This window comes from Lissotriton vulgaris, chromosome 2_1 (genome assembly GCF_964263255.1).
Source record: "Lissotriton vulgaris chromosome 2_1, aLisVul1.2, whole genome shotgun sequence".
Classification (NCBI taxonomy): Eukaryota; Metazoa; Chordata; class Amphibia; order Caudata; family Salamandridae; genus Lissotriton; species Lissotriton vulgaris.
This window is the reverse complement of record NC_141687.1, coordinates 257069470-257089037: the sequence shown is the minus strand read 5'-3', so window position 1 is coordinate 257089037 and position 19568 is coordinate 257069470. Positions and strand designations below refer to the sequence as shown.

The window sequence follows — 19568 nt, the reverse complement described above, 5'->3', positions numbered from 1 at the left end:
GCTGCCAAGAGATGAAGTGGCTATTGCTCTTCTAGTTTCATGAACCAGGCTGCCTAGAGATGAAGTGGCTATTGCTCTTCTAGTTTCATGAACCAGGCTGCCTAGAGATGAAGTGCCTATTGCTCTTCACGTTCCATAAACCAAGCCAGGCTAGAGATGAAGTGGTAATGCCATAAACCAAGCCAGGTTAGAGATGACGTGGCAATGCTTCTCTAGTTGTATTAATCAGACCTGCTAAGAGAAGGACCATGGTTCAGTCTACATAAACCAACGTGTTTTTGGCATGTCCCATTGGTTCCTTGACCAAAGTCCATCACTCAGACATCAACTCTAGTATTCCACAGCACATCCTTAACTACTCTTGGCAGCAGATCAGGCTCCATCTCCCAAAGTCTAGAAGATCTAGTGATTAATTTGAGGTGGTGGTTGCCGGTGGGGGCCACTGGCATTATTATTTGGGCCGTGTGGGGGCCATCGGCACTTATTTTTCATTATCAGACATTCCCCGAGAGCAAGAGAGGGGAAAACACACAAACAACAAAGAAGGAAGAGAAGACAGAAGCACCGTTGACAAGGGAGACAGCAGGAGCCTGCAGGAGTGCGACAGAGGGACAGGGATTGTTGGGCAGTGGCTTAAAGAGGTATTCAGTGTGGCAACATTTAACATTTAATAGCAACACCCGCTTTATTTTGAGCAGTGCTTTGGGCACCGCCACTCATTATATTACAAATTAAGCACTGAGAGATCCTAACCCTGAAACAGAAACAGCGTGGTCCCCCATGCAGTACATACCCCACAGACTTTTGTTAACCCTTTTTGTTTTCCTATCCCTAAAAGAAGGTTATTCAGGTCTCACTGGGGACTGGAATTGTTTGATCTTGGCCAGTTCATCTAGTGACAAATGTACCTAGTACAAGGGACATGAAGACCATAGGTCCCAACACAACTGGAAAATCTTGACCATGTCAAGTTGAACTGGGATAATAGATGTTTTAATCGATGTTTTATTTGGTATGAGTCTAACTTTATTTCATAACACAAATAATTCAATCAGCAGTTAAGACTTTCTTACATACAGGGTCAAAACTGAGTTTGTCCGGGGATACTTTTGACTTTAAACCTGTGCATCCTCCACATAGTACTCCCAGGGCTTATCCAAAGACATCAGCACTAATGACAGGGCGGAGCTATTTTTAGTACGAGATCTCAGGGAATAGCACTGGCCATGGGGCCTGGTGAGACTTAGGCTGGCCAAAATTGTATTTCTGCTGTTCTTGGGTGTATCACTTTGGCCAAGTGGATAGGGAAATATCTGCCATATTTAGAGGTCTCCCCCACTTTAGCCTATGTGGGTTAAATCCACTGGAACATCTTAGGTCAAATCGCTTATTTTGTTAGAGGATTCAATGCACGTGGATAGAAGATTCACCCATGCTTGGTGAAGGTGGATAAGCTCAGCCTTAATGAAAACAATCCCACCCAAGCTCATCCTCCTATCGGTAGTGAAATCTTATCCAACCACTCTAAGGAAAACCAATCCAAACCATCTGTAGTGAAATCCCTCCACTCATTTATAGTGAAAATGTATCTTTACATCTGCATCTATATTATTTAAATATTATAAACTTCTCATTAGCGAAAGAGAAACAGAGCTTCCTCAGCAAAAGTGTATTCAATCACCCTTAATGAAATCGGACTAATTTCATGCTTGTGAAGTCTGATACCTCTACCCGTAATAGAGTCAGACATGCGTATTCAGAACTCACCCACTAATCCTGACTGAAAGCACATCTAGGTTCCTTAATTGAAAATCAATTTAAACATTTAGTCAGGTCTGGCCAACCCATTCTTACAAAGAGCGGATCTATTTGCCTTTACTTCACATAAACCACCCACCTTTCGCAAAAGTCTAATACTAATCCTGAGATTTCTAGAACAAGTGATAGATCGTGTGCTGGGAAATTCTCCACCATGGTGAATTCTTCTGCAAATTACTGCCACCATATGATCCTTGAGGCAGCGGTGATTCTACAGGTTGATTCTCCACCAGGGAAGAATCGTGCAACAGAGGATTTACCAATGCCTCCACAAATTCAAGGATTTTCTGTTACCACACAACTTTAACTTAGACCTCAAGTGTTGAGTGCTTTCACAGACTGTGCAAGACATGCATCCTGTGACTGGCCTTTTGAGTTTAGATCTATGACGGATATTGTCTTCATGATGTGTTTTATTATTTACTTTAGTTAGTGATGAGCTTTGGTGCACCTTTAGTGTTATACAACTTTGACCGACAAATATGAAAAATGACGTTATAAGCGCGCAGCTGAACCCCCTTACAAATGAGGAAAGCCCAGGTGTGCATGTGTGATCCATATTGTAGAAGGAGCTGCACAACCGCCTGCAGCCCTCTTGGGTAAAACCAAAGAGCGTCGGGATGGAAAAATTATGGGTGTGAATACTCGTCCCTTACCGAGCATGTTCTCTAATATAGTCACAGAAAGCAAATCAGGAGCCTGACTGCTGCTGTTGGTGAAGAGGGAGTTCCCTTGACACAGAATCTGCTAGGTCCTGTTGGCATTGTTTGCAAATTAGGTAAGTCCTATTTCCTGGAGTGGCTGAGAATGTTCTGCTGATATTGATTCACAGGGATTCACAACTTCGCATCCCACTTTACCTTCACTGTGCCCTCCACTTCCACAAACCAGCGCCTCAGCATAGCTTGGATCTGGCCATCCGTCAGCTCGGGGTTAGCACCATGAATTTTCTTCTTGACAACGTCTTCCAACAAGAGCCGCCTCAGCCGCCAATAGAAGAAGGTCCGAGAGGTTTTCCACTCCAAAATGTCCTGCAAGGGACAGAACAGGATATCATAGGGTGCAAATCAACCAGATGTCTTGTCAAAGAAATGCTGAAAACAGGGCTAAAAGTGTTACCCGACAAGCGTGGAACGAGACCTCTGCTTTTTGGGGAACTGCTGGCATCCTAAAATGACAATCAACTGATTTCACATATTCCCTCAGCTTTGCAAATAATAGATTAGGGCCAGGAGCAATTTAGTTTGTACGGTGCGCTATGCAAAACTCACCACCGAGTAAGAGAAAAACGAGGAGTGCTCAAATGGCATGGTGGAGCAGCACCCAATCAATATAAATCTTTTCACAAGCAAAGTTGCATGCAAGTGGCGTGCATCAGAAAGACTTTTCTGATACCGAAGGTTTTTTTTTTAAAATCACAAACTGCTCTTTTCCAAGGTAGACCATTCAATTCTGCCTTACTTTAAAATCAAAGCCTTTCTTAAAAATCGCCTGCATAGATATGGTTTGTAGGTGCCACAATCCGGGTCTGCTGCAGTTATGGGTGCAGATGAGGCCTTACTTATTTTATATTTCTATTTAGAATGAACTCAACCCCAAATTTAAGGAAAACGGTTTATATAGTACATGAATATTGTCTGAGGCCTGCGAGTTACATACTTGACAACTTGAATAGATGAATTTTTACAAAAGTTTAAGGGTGACAATATATCTGCTGACAGAAGAACAAGTTACTTACCTTCGGTGACATTATGTAGCTGAAGATTTGTTACCTTTGAATTTCCCAGGCATCAACCTGGATCCGTAAACATTTGCTGGGGCAGTACCCCTGCATGCTGTCAGGTATTTCCATTCTGCTCTGGGTGACATCGTCCTTAGCGTCAGTTGTGACGTCGTGGTCAACTATATAGGCACCACCCAGGTGCGCAGACATCAATTCCTTTTAACTTTTTCCACACCAGAAGTGCACAGCCATGAAGGGAACCGATGTGTGTGTGTTTCACAACTAGGGCCCTGAAAAGGGAAAACCTTGGCCTTACAAAAAAGTGTCCACAGAGCGGGGAGGCATGGGTGGGTCTGTAAGGAATCTGCAACTAGATATTGTCTTTACTTGATAATGCATTCCGAAGGTAAGTAACTTGTTCATCTAATAGTGACTTCTAGCTGAAGATTCCTTACCTTTGAATAGATACCCAAGCAATGCCACCCTGGCAGTGGGCTGCGGACAGATTTTCTAAACGAAAAAGTCCTGCAGGACCGAATGAGTGAAATGCCATCCGTGCGGGCCTGACTGTACAGGTAGTAAAGCTGGGATGCCCACCTTGCTGCCTGGCAGATATCCAGGGCTGGGACACCACAAGCCAATGCGTGGTTGCAGCTTTTCCCCTCGAAGAATGGGCCGGTAAGCCCTCAGGATGCTGCTTCCTAGCCAGGGAGTAGCAGATAACAGCCCAGCGCAAAATGGTTAGTTTCTGCACTGCTCAACCTTTTTTAGCTCTCAAGCAACCCACAAAGAGTTGGTTGTCCACCAGGAACTCTTCTGTACAGTCAAGGTAGAACGACAACGCACTTTTTGAGTTCAGATGCTGGAGACCCTCCTCTTTCTTACAGGGATACACAAGAGAAAAAATAGTGGGCAGCGTGACCAAGTGACCAAGATGGAATGGGGTCACCAACTTTGGTAGGAATGAGGCACGGGTGCGAAGAACCACATTATTTAAAAATGTCATCATGTAGGGAGGCTTGCATGACAAAGCCTGCAATTCACTCACCCTCTGGGCAGAAGTTATCACCACTAGAAAGGCTGTCTTGATGGTAAGCAGCCAAGGACACAATTGTACAAAGGCTCAAACGGAGCACACGTAAGAAAAGTGAGAATTAAATTAAGGTGCCGCTGCGGCATGATAAAGGGGCGTAGGAGGAAACATATGTACAAGCCCTTTAAAGAATCTATTTACAATAGTGGATTTGAACAAAGAGGGTTGGTCAGGCAGCCGCAAGAAAAAGGGCAGAGGAGAAAGATAACCCTTACGAGTACCCTAAGCAGAGCCCTGCTGGGCAAGAAGAACAATTTTAGATAGAGAAGCAGAGAGACGGTCAATACAATATTTTACAGATTTTTGCCAATGGTAGGCATATACCGTCTTAGTGGAGGGCCGTCTGGCTCCCAAAATAACATTACATGCTTTGGGAAAACAATCATCTGTCACCGCTCAATCTCCACGCAAGCAGGCGGAGAGTTGACAGGTTCAGTTGGAGGGCCCTCCCCTGCTGCTACGACAGAAGATCCTCCCAAAGGGCCAGCCTGATTGGAAGATCAATGCTCATTTAAAGAAGCTCTAGATACTAGACTCTCCGTGCCCAATCTGAAGCCACAAGAATGACTTGAGCCCGGTTGTTGGTGATTTTCTTGAGAACTCTGGCCAGAAGTGCTATGGGCAGAAAGGCGTATAGAAGGCCTGAGCTCCGCTAGTGACGAAAAGCGCTCCAGAGCAATAGCCGCCTTGTAAACTCCAGGACGCAAAACTGCTGAAATTGCGCGTTCTCTTCGGAGGCAAACCGATCTAACCAAGGCTTTCCCTACTGCTGAAAGTGACCTTGTGCCAACTCTGACTGGAGACACCATTGTGATCCGCTAGGCCTCGACTGCTGAGTTTGTCTGCCCTGGCGTACAGAGAACCTGCCAGATGTTGAACCACCAGGGTTATGCCCTGCTGTACCAGCGATATCCAGAGACGCAGGGCCTCTAGTCAAAGAGTCCACAACCCCACCCTGCCCTGCTTGTTGTAGTACCACACAACAGTGGTGTTGTCCGTGAACACTTGCACTAACTTCCCCTTGACAGAGGGTAGAAAAGCTTTCAACGCCAAGAGAAAAGCTCGATGCTCCAACAATCTGATTTGGAGCCTCGACTACCTAGAGAGCAGTGTCCCCAGATCTCCACCTCTCCCAGATGGTCGCCCCATCCCAGAAGTAACACATCTGCCACTACTGAGAGATCTGGTAGGGGAAGGGAAAAGGGTCGCCTCAAACCCAATCGCAGTTAGTTAGCCACCCCCATAGGTCCTTTGCAGTTCCCACCGAGATCTGGACCATGTCAGAGAGATTACCCTCATGGTGCGCCCACTGGAACTTCAGGTTTCACTGCATAGCCTGTATACACTATCTGACATGATTTACCAACAGGATGCTGGAAGCCAGAGTCCCAGCAGCCTCAAAGTAATTCTCACCGAAATCCAGGATAAAGACTGAAACATCAGTATCATAGCCTGAAGATCCTGGACTTGCTGCTCTGGAAGATAAGCCAGAAGCTGCACTGTGTCCAGAAAAGCTCAGATGAAAAGGAGCGTCTGAGAAGGCGTCAGAAGTGACTTAGGCACGTTTGAAGAGAAACCCCGCGATCGCATGAGGGCCGCTGTAGTCTGGATGTGGGAGATAACAGCCTGGGGCGAAGACGCCCTCAACAGCCAGTCGTAGAGATAGGAAGAAGACTGACACCCCTAACCAGCGCAGATGAGCTGCAACCACTGCCATTAGCTTGGTGTACACCCTAGAGGCGCTGGTAGACTAAATGGAACCACAGTGACTTGAGAGTGCTCCTGGCCAACCTTGAAGTGTAGCTAATGCCTGTGGGCAGGCAGGATGGGGCTGTGAAGAATAATAGTTACTTACCTGTAATCTGTGGTTCTCCAGTATTGGCGTCTTTCATAGATTCACATGCCTGAATCATTCCCCGTCGTCGGAGTGGGAGTCTCACAGTATATAAAAAGAAATAATATGCAATAATATCCTTAGAAAAACTTGGTAATATCCTAGTCATTTTGTATAGTCCAAACTGCAGCCAATCAGGCGACAGCACCCACCAGAATGTTCTCCCCAGAGGCTCAGGCTCTGCGATTTTCTTGCACAGGGGTGAAGCTAAAAACATCCTATCCTAAGAGCCTCTGAGGGGAGGTGGGCGGGTTGCATGTGAATCTATGAAAGACACCAATACTGGAGAACCACAGATTACAGGTAAGTAACTATTGTTCTTCTCCAGTATTAGGGTGTCTTTCATAGATTCACATGCCTGAATCAGAGTAGATAGCAGTACCGAAATAATGCTTGGAAGACGCTATTTGTAACATCTGTTTGTACATATCAAATATATACATTCACATAATACAATGCCAACATTCATATATGCATGAAAAAACTTGCAATCACATGAGAAAGTACTGAATATTAGGCATGGAATAAGCGTCTGGAAAGCAGTACAGAAGAGGAGGGAACAGAGGCTCACCTTATCTGAAAAGATTGCGTAGAACCGCTTGACCCACCGACGTATCAGTCTCGCTGGCAGCACCCAAACAATAATTTTTGGTGAAAGTATGTCTGTTGGACCAAGTCGCTGCTCTGCAGATTTGCTGAAGAGGAACTCCAGCAAAGAGAGCAGTCGAGGAAGAAATAGCTCTTGTAGAGTGAGCTCTTGGAGTTATCTGTAAAGGCCTTCCCGTGTGTATATGGCAAAAGTCAATAGCTGCAGATATCCATCTAGCTATGGTTTGTTTAGACACTGCTTGTCCTTGTCGCATCTTTCCATAGGCTACAAACAGTTGATCGGATTTGCGGATGGCAGATGTCCTTTGCAAATCCGAATTTTAAGCATCTTCTGATGTCAAGGGTAGCTAGTACCTCCTTACAATCTGCAGAGATATTCAGATGTGCGAATTCAAGGTGTTCAGACGCCAAGCTGCTAATTTTAGAGTGGCCGGATCCGGATGGCAAATCTGACCATTCTGAATTGAGAGGAGATTCGGTATTGGTTGAAACTGTATTGGATCACACTCTGAGAGGAGAAGAAGTTCGGTGAACCAGTACTGGCGAAGCCACCTGGGAGCGATGAGAATCAGGCGACACAGCTCTCTCTTCATCTTCCGGAGAACTCTGGGAACCAACGCTATTGGAGGAAAAGCGCAAGCGTATATGTGGGTCCAGTTGATTGAAAAAGCATTCCCCTGAGAGTCTCTGTGGGAATGCCAGCTTGCAAAGAACAGGCATTTGCTGTTCTTCTTGGTCGCAAATAGGTCCAGATCGGGATGACCCCATTGCTGGAAGATTTGATCCGCTGTTGCTTGATGTAGCCCATTCGTGGGTGGACACCGTTGATCTGATGTGGGTGTCCGCCAGCACATTTGCAATTCCCGGCACGTGAACAGCCAAGAGGTTGATCCTGTGTTGTATCGCCCACGCCCATATCTCCCATATCTCCAGGGCTTCTTGAGATAGAAGAACCAACCTCGTTCCTCCCTGTTTGCTTAAGTAGTGCATACTTGTAGTATTGTCTGTGCACACCAATACTGTGGCTCCTTGAATTATTGCACAAAAAGACTTGAGGGTTAAGAAGATGGCTCTTAGCTCTAGCAGATTGATGTGCCAGGCCTTTTGTTGAGGGCTCCATCTCCCGCTGACCTTCTGCCCTTGAAGATGTGCTCCCAAACCTTCGAGAGATGCGTCTGTGGTGATTGTGTAACTCGGCGAGTCTTGACCCTTGACCTTGCTGGTAGGTCACTCCCCCACCACACAGCTCCGCCTGTGTGTCCGGACCTTGCCCCAGCTGCTGCTGCTGTAGAAGTTGAAGCCCTCCGCCAACCGCAGGCTACCACCTGTGCCTCATCCCTGGTGGCCAGTGGTAGGCCTTAGGTTTTTATCACTGTCGCTGTCTGTCTGTCTTCCCTGTACTGCCCATACTATCTTCTGGTGTCTGTGACCGCTGTTGCCTGTATACCCCCTGTGCCTGCATTCTTATCTGTGCCCGTTCTCTTGCCTTCTGTTCCCTGATTGTGCTTGTTTTCTTGCCTTCTGCTCCCCTGATTGCACTCGTTTTTCTTGCCTTCTGCTCCCCTGATTGTGCTCGTTTTCTTGCCTTCTGCTTCCCTGATTGCACTCATTTTTCTTGCCTCTGCTCCCCTGATTGTACCCGTTTTTTGTGCCTTCTGCTCCCGATTGCACTCGTTTTTCTTGCCTTCTGCTCCCCTGATTGCACTCGTTTTTCTTGCCTCTGCTCCCCTGATTGTACCCGTTTTTCGTGCCTTCTGCTCCCCTGATTGCACTTGTTTTTCTTGCGTTCTGCTCCCCTGATTGTACTCGTTTGTCTTGCCTCTCCTCCCCTTTGTGACTCTATGCCACTCGTTTCCCCCCGTTTTTTGTGACCTTTTCTGCCTCTGTGCCACTTGTTTCCCCCCGTTTTTTGTGACCTTTCTGCCCTTTCTTGTGACCTTTTTTGAGACCTTTGACCCTACTTGCAGGCAGGTCGCCCCCACGCCGCTGCTCGTTACCTGACTGCCTGGTTCCTGTCTCCTTGCTGCCTCCTTGTTTCCTGGGTTTTTCCCTTCCCTTTGCCCTGTGCACCAGTTCCCCCCGCGACTCCCGATCAGACCCTTTCCTGCCGCTGCATCCCTGCGGCCCGCCCCCCCTGCACACCCATTCGCCTCCCCTCTGCCGCCTCCCAGCTGCTTCTCCCTCCCAAGCCACCTCATATGCGGGCTGAGAAGCAGCTGTGCAGCGGACGCGCGCAGCGGGCGCGCTGCTGGCACGCCGCGTCCATCCGCGCCTGGACCACGCCCAGCGCCAGAACCCCTGGACCCCGAGGAACGCCACAACACCAGAATCCACTACGACGCCAACACCCTCGACGCACTCAACGTCGGCCGAAACCACACCTACTTCCAGGCCGCCCGAAACGGACCCACTGACCCTTCTCCTGCCACACCTGCAGCTTCACCTGCGACAGAACCAGCAAACCTCCAAGGACTGGACCCAACCACCTCCGCTGCATACTCCTCAACACCCGCTCCGCACGCTAACATGCTGTCGAGCTCTGGGATCTGCTCGTCACCTCCGCCCCAGACATGGCCTTTGTGACCGAGACCTGGTGGAACGACTCCTCGGCGCCCGACATCGCCATAGCCATCCCGGACGGCTACAAGATCACCCGCAGGGATCGCGCCAACGGAATCGGAGGAGGAATAGCCATCGTCCACAAGTCCATCCTCAAGGTCGCCACCCACGCAGACGACACCCTCAACACAGCCGAACACCTGCACTTTCGGATCCACAACGACCCTAACACCACCCTCAGAGGAACAATCATCTACAGACCCCCTGGACCTTGGGCTCAGTTCAGCGACTCCATCGCCGACCTCGCCAGCACCCACGCACTCGCCTCCACGGACTACATCCTCCTCGGGGACCTGAACTTCCACCACCTCGAGAACAACAATGACGCCAACTTCGCCACCCTGATCGCCAACCTGGGCCTCAGACAACTCGTCACCGCACCCACGCCGCCGGCCACACGGTAGATCCCATCTTCTCCACAGGCTCCCACACTGTCTTCGACCACATCACCGAACTCCACTGGACCGACCACTGCTGCATCCATTTCACCTTTAAGAAACCAACCACGCACCACCGCACCCAACAGCTGCCTCGCCGCTGCTGGAGCAAAGTCACCGAAGACCAGCTGATCACCTCCCTCGACAAGAACCCACCCACCGACCCCACCAACCCAGACGCTGCAGCCCGAAACCTCAGACAGTGGATCGACGACTGCGCCAACACCCTCGCCCCGCTCAAGAAACCCTCCAACAGCCACGCCAACAAGAGAGCCACCTGGTTCACCGATGAGCTCCAGACATCTAAACACGCATGCCGTAAACTGGAGAAGACATGGCTCCACGAACGCACACCGGACAACCACGTAACCCACAAGGACGCCACCTGCAGACACCACCACCTCATCAGATTAGCCAAGAGATCCTCCTTCAAAGATCACTTGGATAACAACTGTCAGATTCTGTCGCGCCTCAAGATATCTAATGGGTACGGACCGAGTAAAAACTACATGTCCCAGAATGCTCAGCGGCCGTGAGGCGGGGTATAAAACAGACACCACTTCCTGCAGCCGGTGTCGGATATTCTGGTTCGTGACCGCCATAGTTCCTGTCGACCGTGAAGTTTGGATATTGTTTATCGTGAGTGGAATAGCTTTGTTTCACATTCGTTGTCCTCCGTTGGAGAGCCTTGTTCACCGGCTATTGCGGAGGACGGTCTTTTCTGCAGCAGTGTTTACCTTTCGCGTGTCTCCGTTGGCGAGCCTCTTTGCTTCGGCTCTTGCGGAGGACACGTTTTCTATCGTTTACCTTTCGCGTGTCTCCGTTGGCGAGCCTCTTTGCTTCGGCTCTTGCGGAGGACACGTTTGCTATACTCCAGTTAAGGAGAGTTATTCCGTTTCCGTTTCCTCCGTTGGCAAGCCTCTTTGCATCGGCTATTGCGGAGGAAACATTTTGTTTGTTCACACACGTTATATATCGTTTTACATCCTCTGTTGGAAAGCCTTATTGCACCGGCTATTGCGGAGGATTCTTATTTCTAGGTCCCATGCTGGGACGAAGAGTATTGTTTGATTTCACCTGAACACTCAACAATTCAGGTAACATTTGTTTTCATTACTTTGGGTGACGTAACCCTTGACTAGTCTGCAGGGAGATATTGTGTACTGTCAGTTGTTTGGAACTCCTACCACGTTTTCTTCAGGGCTCTGAGGGAAAGATATCAGGGTATGTAGTATCCTTCTTTATCAATATAGGTTGGCTATTAACGGGGTCTTATGGGCTGGTCCAATAGTGAGGTTTGTGCTTACAGGGGAAGACAGACACAGGCTGCTTTTACGTGTTCTCAGTGGAAGAGAAGCATCTCCTGAGTTAAACGCGGTTCGTTGTTCAGGTACAGGACAATATATCCAGATTGATAGCCCTAGTAGTAATAATACAGTTAGGAGGAGAATAGATACCAATCAATCATTTGTTTGTTTTCTGTCTTCACAGCTCTCCCTCCCTGCAGTCCCCTTCCTTTCCTTCCTGTTTATTATTTTGCCCTCACCTGATCCTTCTCTAGCCCACGGCTATAACAGCATTCGGGGCTTGGATAGATCTGGAGGTGGCCTACTTACACCACAAGCTGATCCTGAGGACGGAGAGGATAACAACAACGCACACAACAGCAAAGAGCTCTTCAGCATCGTAAAGGAACTCTCCATCCCCAGCGCCAACACCAACGACATCCCGCCCTCACAAGAACTGTGCGACTCACTAGCCATCTTTTTCCACCGCAAGTTCGCTGACATCCACCACAGCTTCAACACCACGACCGCCCAACTACGCCAGACTCCACCTCCCCTGTGAACACCACCAGCGCCAACCGCCTGATCTCCTGGTCCAACGTCAACGATGACGAGACGCGCAAGGTCATGAACTCCATTCACTCAGGATCTCCGTCTGACCCGTGCCCACACCACGTATTCAACAAAGCAGACGCAGTCATCGCACCCCAAATACAGAAGGTCATCAACATCTCCTTCGAAACAGCGACATTCAAGGAAAGCTGGAAGCATTCTGAAATCAACGCCCTCCTCAAGAAGCCCAAAGTGGACCCCAAGGACCTCAAGAACTTCCGGCCCATCTCCCTGCTCCCGGCAAAGGTCATCGGGAAAATCGTCAACATGCAACTGGCCCGCCACCTCGAAGACAACATCTTGGACCCGTCCCAGTCCGGATGCAAACAAAACCACAGCACCGAGACAGCCCTCATCGCCGCCACAGACGACATCAGGCGCCAACTAGACAACGGAGAAACATCAGCCCTCATCCTCCTGGACCTGTCAGTCGCCTTTGACATGGTCTGCCATCGCACTCTAAAGACACGCCTCCTAGAAGCTGGAATCCAAGAGAAGGCTCTTGACTGGACCACCTCCTTCCTCTCCGGCAGAACCCAGAGCGTCCGCCTCCCACCCTTCCGATCCGAAGCCACCGACATCATCTGTGGCGTCCCCCAGGGCTCATCCCTCAGCTTAACACTGTTCAACGTCTACATGGCCCCCCTCGCACAAGTGGCCCGCCATCACGACCTCAACATCATCTCCTACGCTGACGACACCCAGCTCATCCTCTCCCTCACCAAGGACCCGCACACCGCTAAAACTAACCTCCACGAGGGAATGAAAGCAGTCGCGGATTAGATGAGGAACAGTCGTCTGAAGCTGAACTCGGACAAGACGGAGGTCCTCATCCTCGGACCCACCCCCTCAGCCTGGGACGACTCCTGGTGGCCGACCACACTGGGAACAGCACCGACACCCACCGACCATGCACGCAATCTAGGATTCATCCTCGAGTCCTCCCTCTCCATGTCTAAGCAGGTCAACGCCGTCTCCTCTTCCTGCTACAACACCCTCCGCATGCTCTGCAGGATCTACAAGTGGATCCCGACCGAAACAAGAAGAACGGTTACACAGGCCCTCGTCAGCAGCAGACTGGACTACGGTAACGCACTCTACGCAGGAATCCCAGCCAAAAACCTACTACGACTACAACGCATCCAAAGCGCCTCCGCCTGACTGATCGTCAACGTCCCCCGCCGCAGCCACATCATCCCCCACCTGAGAGACCTACACTGGCTCCACATTGACAAGAGGATTACCTTCAAGCTCCTCACCCATGCATACAAAGCACTCCACAACGCCAGACCAGTCTACCTGAACAGCAGATTTAGCTTCCACACCCCCACCCGCCAGCTCTGCTCCGCCAGCCTCGCATCCAACGAACGACCTCCGGCGGCAGATCCTTCTCCTACCTCGCCGCCAAGACCTGGAACACCCTCCCTACCCACATACGGCAGATCCAAGACTTACTAGACTTCAGAAGACTCCTCAAGACCTGGCTCTTCGAGCAGTAGCAGCACCCCCCCCCCCCCCTCCCTTCAGTGCCTTGGGACCCTCACGAGTAAGTAGGGCGCTTTACAAGTACGCTGATTGATTGATTGAAGGAACGCGCACCCCTTCTGTAGATTTTTGTCTTGGATCCACCAGAGAAAAGCCTTTCGCATTCGAGGAGTGATGTGAATGAGATCTTCGAATGAACCGGAGACTTACAGCCATTGAAGGTTGAGTTCTTCCTGCAGAGGCCTCATTCTGAGGCGGCAATTTGGTATCAATGGGATGTAAGAAGAAACCATTCCCAGAAAAGATTTGAACTGTCGGACTGAAAGTGACCTTTTTGATAGTAACATCTGAGCCATGTCTTGTATCTTTTCTTGCCTCTCCTCTGATATGTAAGCTCGGACCAGTTGTGTGTCCAAGGTTGCTCCCAAGAACGTTTGTCTTTGGGAAGGAACAAGGTGTGACTTGCTGAGATTGATAGAGAGTCCCAACGACTGGAAGAGAGACAGACATCGCTGTACGTGGATGTTCGTTTTTTAGAAGGAACTCGCCTTGATAAGCCAATCGTCCAAGTAGGGAAATATTTGAACTCCCTCCAGCCGGAGATATGCAGCTACCGGAGCTAGGACCTTTGTAAACACTCTGGGTGCCGACCGTAGTCCAAAGGGGAGGACCATGAACTGAAAATCCCTGCCAGCCACTCTGAAACGCAGGAACCTCCTGTGACGAGGTAAAATGGGAACATGGAAATATGCATCTTGAAGGTCAAGGGTGGCCATGTAATCCCCTGCTGAGAGAAGATGCAGTATTTCCTGTAGCGACAGCATCCAAAACAATAGCTTCTTCAAATACTTGTTGCGGGAACGAAAGTCTAGAATTGGACGCCATTCTCTGGATTTTTTCCTCATGAGAAAGAATCTTAAATAGAATCCTGTTCCTCTCTGCCCTTGAGGGACTTTTTCGATTGCTCCTTTTTGTAACATCAGATTGATTTGGGAAAACAGCTCTTTGGGGTGAGCTGGAGGTGGACCTTTCGGAGGGATGTTTGGAGAAATTTTTCGAATTCGAGAGCATGGCCTCTGGCCACAATGTCCAGGACCCACCTGTCCGACGTTATTGAGGGCCAGTTTGAGTAAAATTTTGAGATTCTCCCTCCAATTTTTACATGGGATTGTGGCATTAGGGGTGGCAGGTGGTGACACTCATTATCTTTAATTGGAACGTTTTTTTGCGGTAGGCAGTCTTCTTATTCTGGGAATAGGTGGTGTTGCGCTGGCCATAAGGTAGGTAACGTTGGGACTGATATCGCTGGTTTCCTTGATAAGATCTGTAGGAAGATTGTTGGCCATAACTTCCTCTATTTGAGGACGATCCGCTCGCACCCCGAAAGGGCGGCTTTAGAAACCGCAAGGTGCCATGGGATCTGGCTGTTTCAGAGTTAATTGTTTGTAAGGCTTCTTCTACCTGTGGGCTAAATAAAAACTCCCCATCAAAGGGCATGTCTAGAACTTTAGCCTGCACCTCTTGACGGAACGAAGTCGCCTTAAGCCAGCCCTGTCATTGTAGGACAGCATTCCCCGCAAGCTGTCTGAACCCCGTAGAAGCCACATCCACTGCGCAGTCTATAATCTCGGCTGAGATTCTCTCTCCCTCCTGCAGAATCTTTAGAGCTTCTGATTTCGCAGGTTCTGGAAGCATGTCAACGTACGGTGAGATGTTCGACCACATTTGCCGGTCGTACCGACCCAGAATGGCCAAAGAGTTGGGCGCACGAACCGTTGAAGCTGCCATCGTAGATACTCGCTTTCCAATAGAATCTAGACGCCTGCCGTCTCTATCAGGCGGGCTATAATCGGTGACAAAGGATTCCTGGACCGTTTTTGTGCAGCCTGTACAATCACCGAATCGGTCTTTGGATGACTGATAAGGCAAGCTGGGGTTTTTTCAGGCGCCTTATACTTCTTATCTACACGTGGCAGTACTGGCGGGATAGATGCAGTAGACATCACTTTAAGACCTTCTTTCCATATGAAATCAATAATTAGAATTGTCCGAATCTGTTTCCTTGGCTGGTCCTTGAAGTCATAGAGGAAACATTCCTCCTTCGCAGTTTCCATAGGAATAAGGAAACGTTGTGTTGCTCTCTCCATAAGAAGGTGAAAACCTCCAATGTCTACTGGAGTCGAATCTGCAATAATCGGAGGTTGAAGGCGAAGGCGTCTGGATCTGATAGTCATCCCACTCCGACATCAAGTCATCATCGCTATCCTCTGAGTCCAGTAATTTTTCAGGAACCTGTAAAGGCACCGTACGAGATGACAGGTGTAGTGGAGATAAAGGTTCCAGCCCAGAACCACGCCCCTGTAACATGGAAGGCTTCGCCGTAGACGGCGTAGAAGTAAAGGCTGTAGATGGTGACCAAACTTGAATTGTCGTACATGAAGACAGTTTTGGCATCGACGGAGGAACCGTTGACGGCGGGAAGAGGTCCAGAAGATGATAACGCAGACGATGGCGTCGTCGACGATAAAGTAGTCTTCGACGACGAGGAGGGCTTCGTCGACGATGAAGTCTTCGTCCACGATCTGGCTGTCGACGATGCAGGTTTCGTCGACGAGCTCGTCGATGACACAGAGTCGTCGTCAACGATGAAGAGACTGTTGACGGTGGCGTCGACGATGGAGCAGTCGTCGACGGAACTTTCTTAGACTTGGACGTCGACGCGGCGCCGACGATAGCAGATGTAGATTCCTTCGTAGGAGGAGACGCCGACGCCATGATCATCTCAGGTTTAGGTGAAGAAAAGGTTACCGTAGATGTAGAAGTTGTGTCGACGGAGAACTTCGTCGACAAAGGGGTCGTCGACGGTGGTGTCGTCATCGACGAGGTCTTCTTCTGAGGCAAAGTCTTTTCAGAAGTTGGTTTTTGAGGTAACATTTTGGTCGATCTTCTCGGGGCATGGATGGCAAAGGTTTGCTCTTACCAGGGGGAGTAGCCTTAGAAGAGGAAGGCCTCTCTGACTCCTTAGATGGTTGCTGTCTCTTCACAACCTTGGCCCCAGGAGAAGTTAATATCTCCTCAGCAGCTCTCTTCCTAGAGGCCGCAGTAGACCCAGAGGTAATACTGCCTACCTCAGAGAGCTTCTGTAGCCACAGAAGTAAGCGGCCCTCTCTGTCCCTGAGGGTTTTTTGAGGGAAGGTCCTACAAATCTTGCAGTCCTTCACTTGATGGTCTGGATACAGGCAATAAATGCATTTCTTGTGGGGATATTCTGAGAAAAGCCGGAGCTTACCACAAGAATCACAAGGCCTGAACAGAGATTTCTTTGAGGAAGACATCCTAAAATCAAGAAATCTTTAAGAAATTTGAGAAGAACTGAGCAGAGCTCAGGGAGACTCCCTTCACACGACATGCGGTCGAAAATCTGAGAGCCTGAGCCTCTGGGGAGAACATTCTGGTGGGTGCTGTCGCCTGAGTGGCTGCAGTTTGGACTATACAAAATGACTAGGATAGTCATGAGTGTGGAAGTTTTTACTCTTGTAGCTTGGGCTACTTTACTTCCGGGTTGGTTATTACCAAGTTTTTCTAAGGATATTATTGCATATTATTGCTTTTTATATACCGTGAGACTCCCACTCCGACGACGGGGAATTTTTCAGGCATGTGAATCTATGAAAGACACCCTAATACTGGAGAAAGTAAGCATCCTGTAAGTCCAAAGCTACCAGCCAGTCTCCTTGGTCTAGGGCAGATATGAGCCAACATGAGCATCTTGAATTTCTCATTTAGAGGAAGAGATTGACGCTGGTCTGAAGATCCAAAATGTGCCACAAACCTTTATTCTTTTTCAGTATGAGAAAGAAGCGGGAGTAGCAACCAATGGATACTTCCGAAATTGGCCGTGCTTACTTTGAGCTGGTGGTTTCCGGTGCTATGCACAGGCACTTAATTGTCAGCACCAGGACGTATGACAGTCTGACACCTGGTGTATAATTTAGAGATGAGCACAACAGATGTTTATGAACAATTATACTTTAAAAATTACCACTAACTGCTGCCCAAGATATTCCTACAGCTTTGGGGGCCTGATATAGTCTGACTTGTCACTCATTTAGGAGTGACGTTTGTTTTGGCAGCGCTTGCAGGGTCAATGGGTGGTGCAGCTCTAGTGGCCTCCTGACTGGGCTCCAGCACTTATTTTCTTACAAATTAAGCACTGGAAATCAGAACCTTTTCTATAACTCCCTTGGCCAGGAGAACTGTAACTTCCTCTTGGAGTAATACAAGATGAGCCTTCGCCAGACATTCTTGAGTTGGCGGTAAAGGAGGAGGAAATGAAAGGAGGAGGAAATTAAAGAAAGGGAAGAGAATAGTCTTTCTGAATAATCTGCAAGACCCATTTGTCTGATATTATGGACCTCCAGCGGAGAAGATGGTGTTGAATTCTCCCTCTGACTGGAGTAACATGGCCTTGCACAACCAAACTAGGAATGCTTGGAGGCTGCAGCTGCCAGGGTCTGGGGGGCAGACGACTTTTAGTTACCATTCCCACAAGGTTGGAATAAACTGCGTCCACGTCCTCGCACAACTTGGGGAGTCTGCGCAGGACGGTGGCTGGGATATGGCTGAAAAGGTTGAAAACCCCTTCCGTTGCCATGAAAGGGCCAAAATCTAAACTGGCCACAAGGAGTAACCGTGAAGGATCTGGTCGTAGCTAGAGATTCCTTGAGGCGTTCCAAAGCTGAGTTTGCTTTCTCACCGAAAAGATGAGTCTCATCAAATGGTATGTCCATGAGGTTAGCCTGAAAATCTCCAGAGAAGCCAGATGTTCTCAGCCAGGTGTGGCGCCATAAGGCCATCGTCGACGAAACTACTCAACCCAGCAAGTCAGCCGTATCCGAGTCACACCTGATGGTGAACTTTGCTGCATCTCTCCCATTTTTCACTGCCTGGAGAGCACGGCCCGGGCCTCCTCCGGGTCCTGTGGCAGCACTTGCGCAACTGTTTCCCTTAAGGCCGTGCGAGAAATGGGGCAATAAGCATGCGGTGTTCACTGACCACAGTGCCAGACTGGTAGAAGGACATATCTTCCCAAGTGCATCCAGCCTCTTGGATTACCTATCTAGAGGAGCGGAAGGGGATTCGCTATGGGATCGTTGAAGCCTGAACCACAAAACTCTCAGGGGTGGGGTGTTGGCTGAGGACCCTGGCTTTCATGAAGCAGGACGATGGCGGCGTCAATTGTCCTTTCACAGCAGCCCCTGTGCTAGGCTTGGACCACATGCATATAAAGACATCTTTCAGTGCTAAAGGGAAAAGGGATTCAGAAGAAGAAGGCGTAGGCTGAAGCACCTTGGTCAAGAGATTAGTCCTATCTTGCATTGAGGGCCGCTCGGGGCCAAGGACCTCTGCTGCCCTCTTCACCACCATGGCATAAGATGCCCCCTCCTAAATAGCTACACTAGGTGGAGAGAACATACCAGTATCTAGAGATGTGTCCAGTCCACTTGCTTCTCCAAGATCCTCATACCAGCCCAACAGTTCACAAGGAACATGGATTAGTTACTTACCTGTAATCCTAGTTCTCTTCCAGGGGTATCCTCATCAAAGTCATAGCATTAGAATATTCCCGCCCATGCGCGGGACCCCGGAAACACTATATTATATGTGCCCCACATATATATACTCCTATATATATATATATACATATATATATATATACATATATATATACATATATATATATACATATATATATACATATATATACACATATATATACACATATATATACATATATATACATATATATACACATATATATACACATATATATATACATATATATACATATATATACATATATATATATACATATATATACATACATATATATACATATATATATATACATATATATACATACATATATATACATATATATATATACATATATATATATATATATATATATATATATATATATATATATATA

At 48.5% G+C, this 19568-nt stretch overlaps 1 protein-coding gene across 7 annotated transcripts in view; it reads right to left on the bottom strand.

The window, feature by feature from the left end:
- Positions 1 to 19568, bottom strand: part of ACACA (acetyl-CoA carboxylase alpha) — a 1131726-nt gene that overhangs the window by 67617 nt on the left and 1044541 nt on the right. For all 7 annotated transcript variants that reach the window (XM_086954890.1, XM_086954892.1, XM_086954891.1 and 4 more), the window contains one exon: positions 2679 to 2849. In XM_086954890.1, the coding sequence (XP_086811016.1) occupies positions 2679 to 2849 (171 nt within the window). The remainder of the gene's footprint in view (positions 1 to 2678; positions 2850 to 19568) is intronic.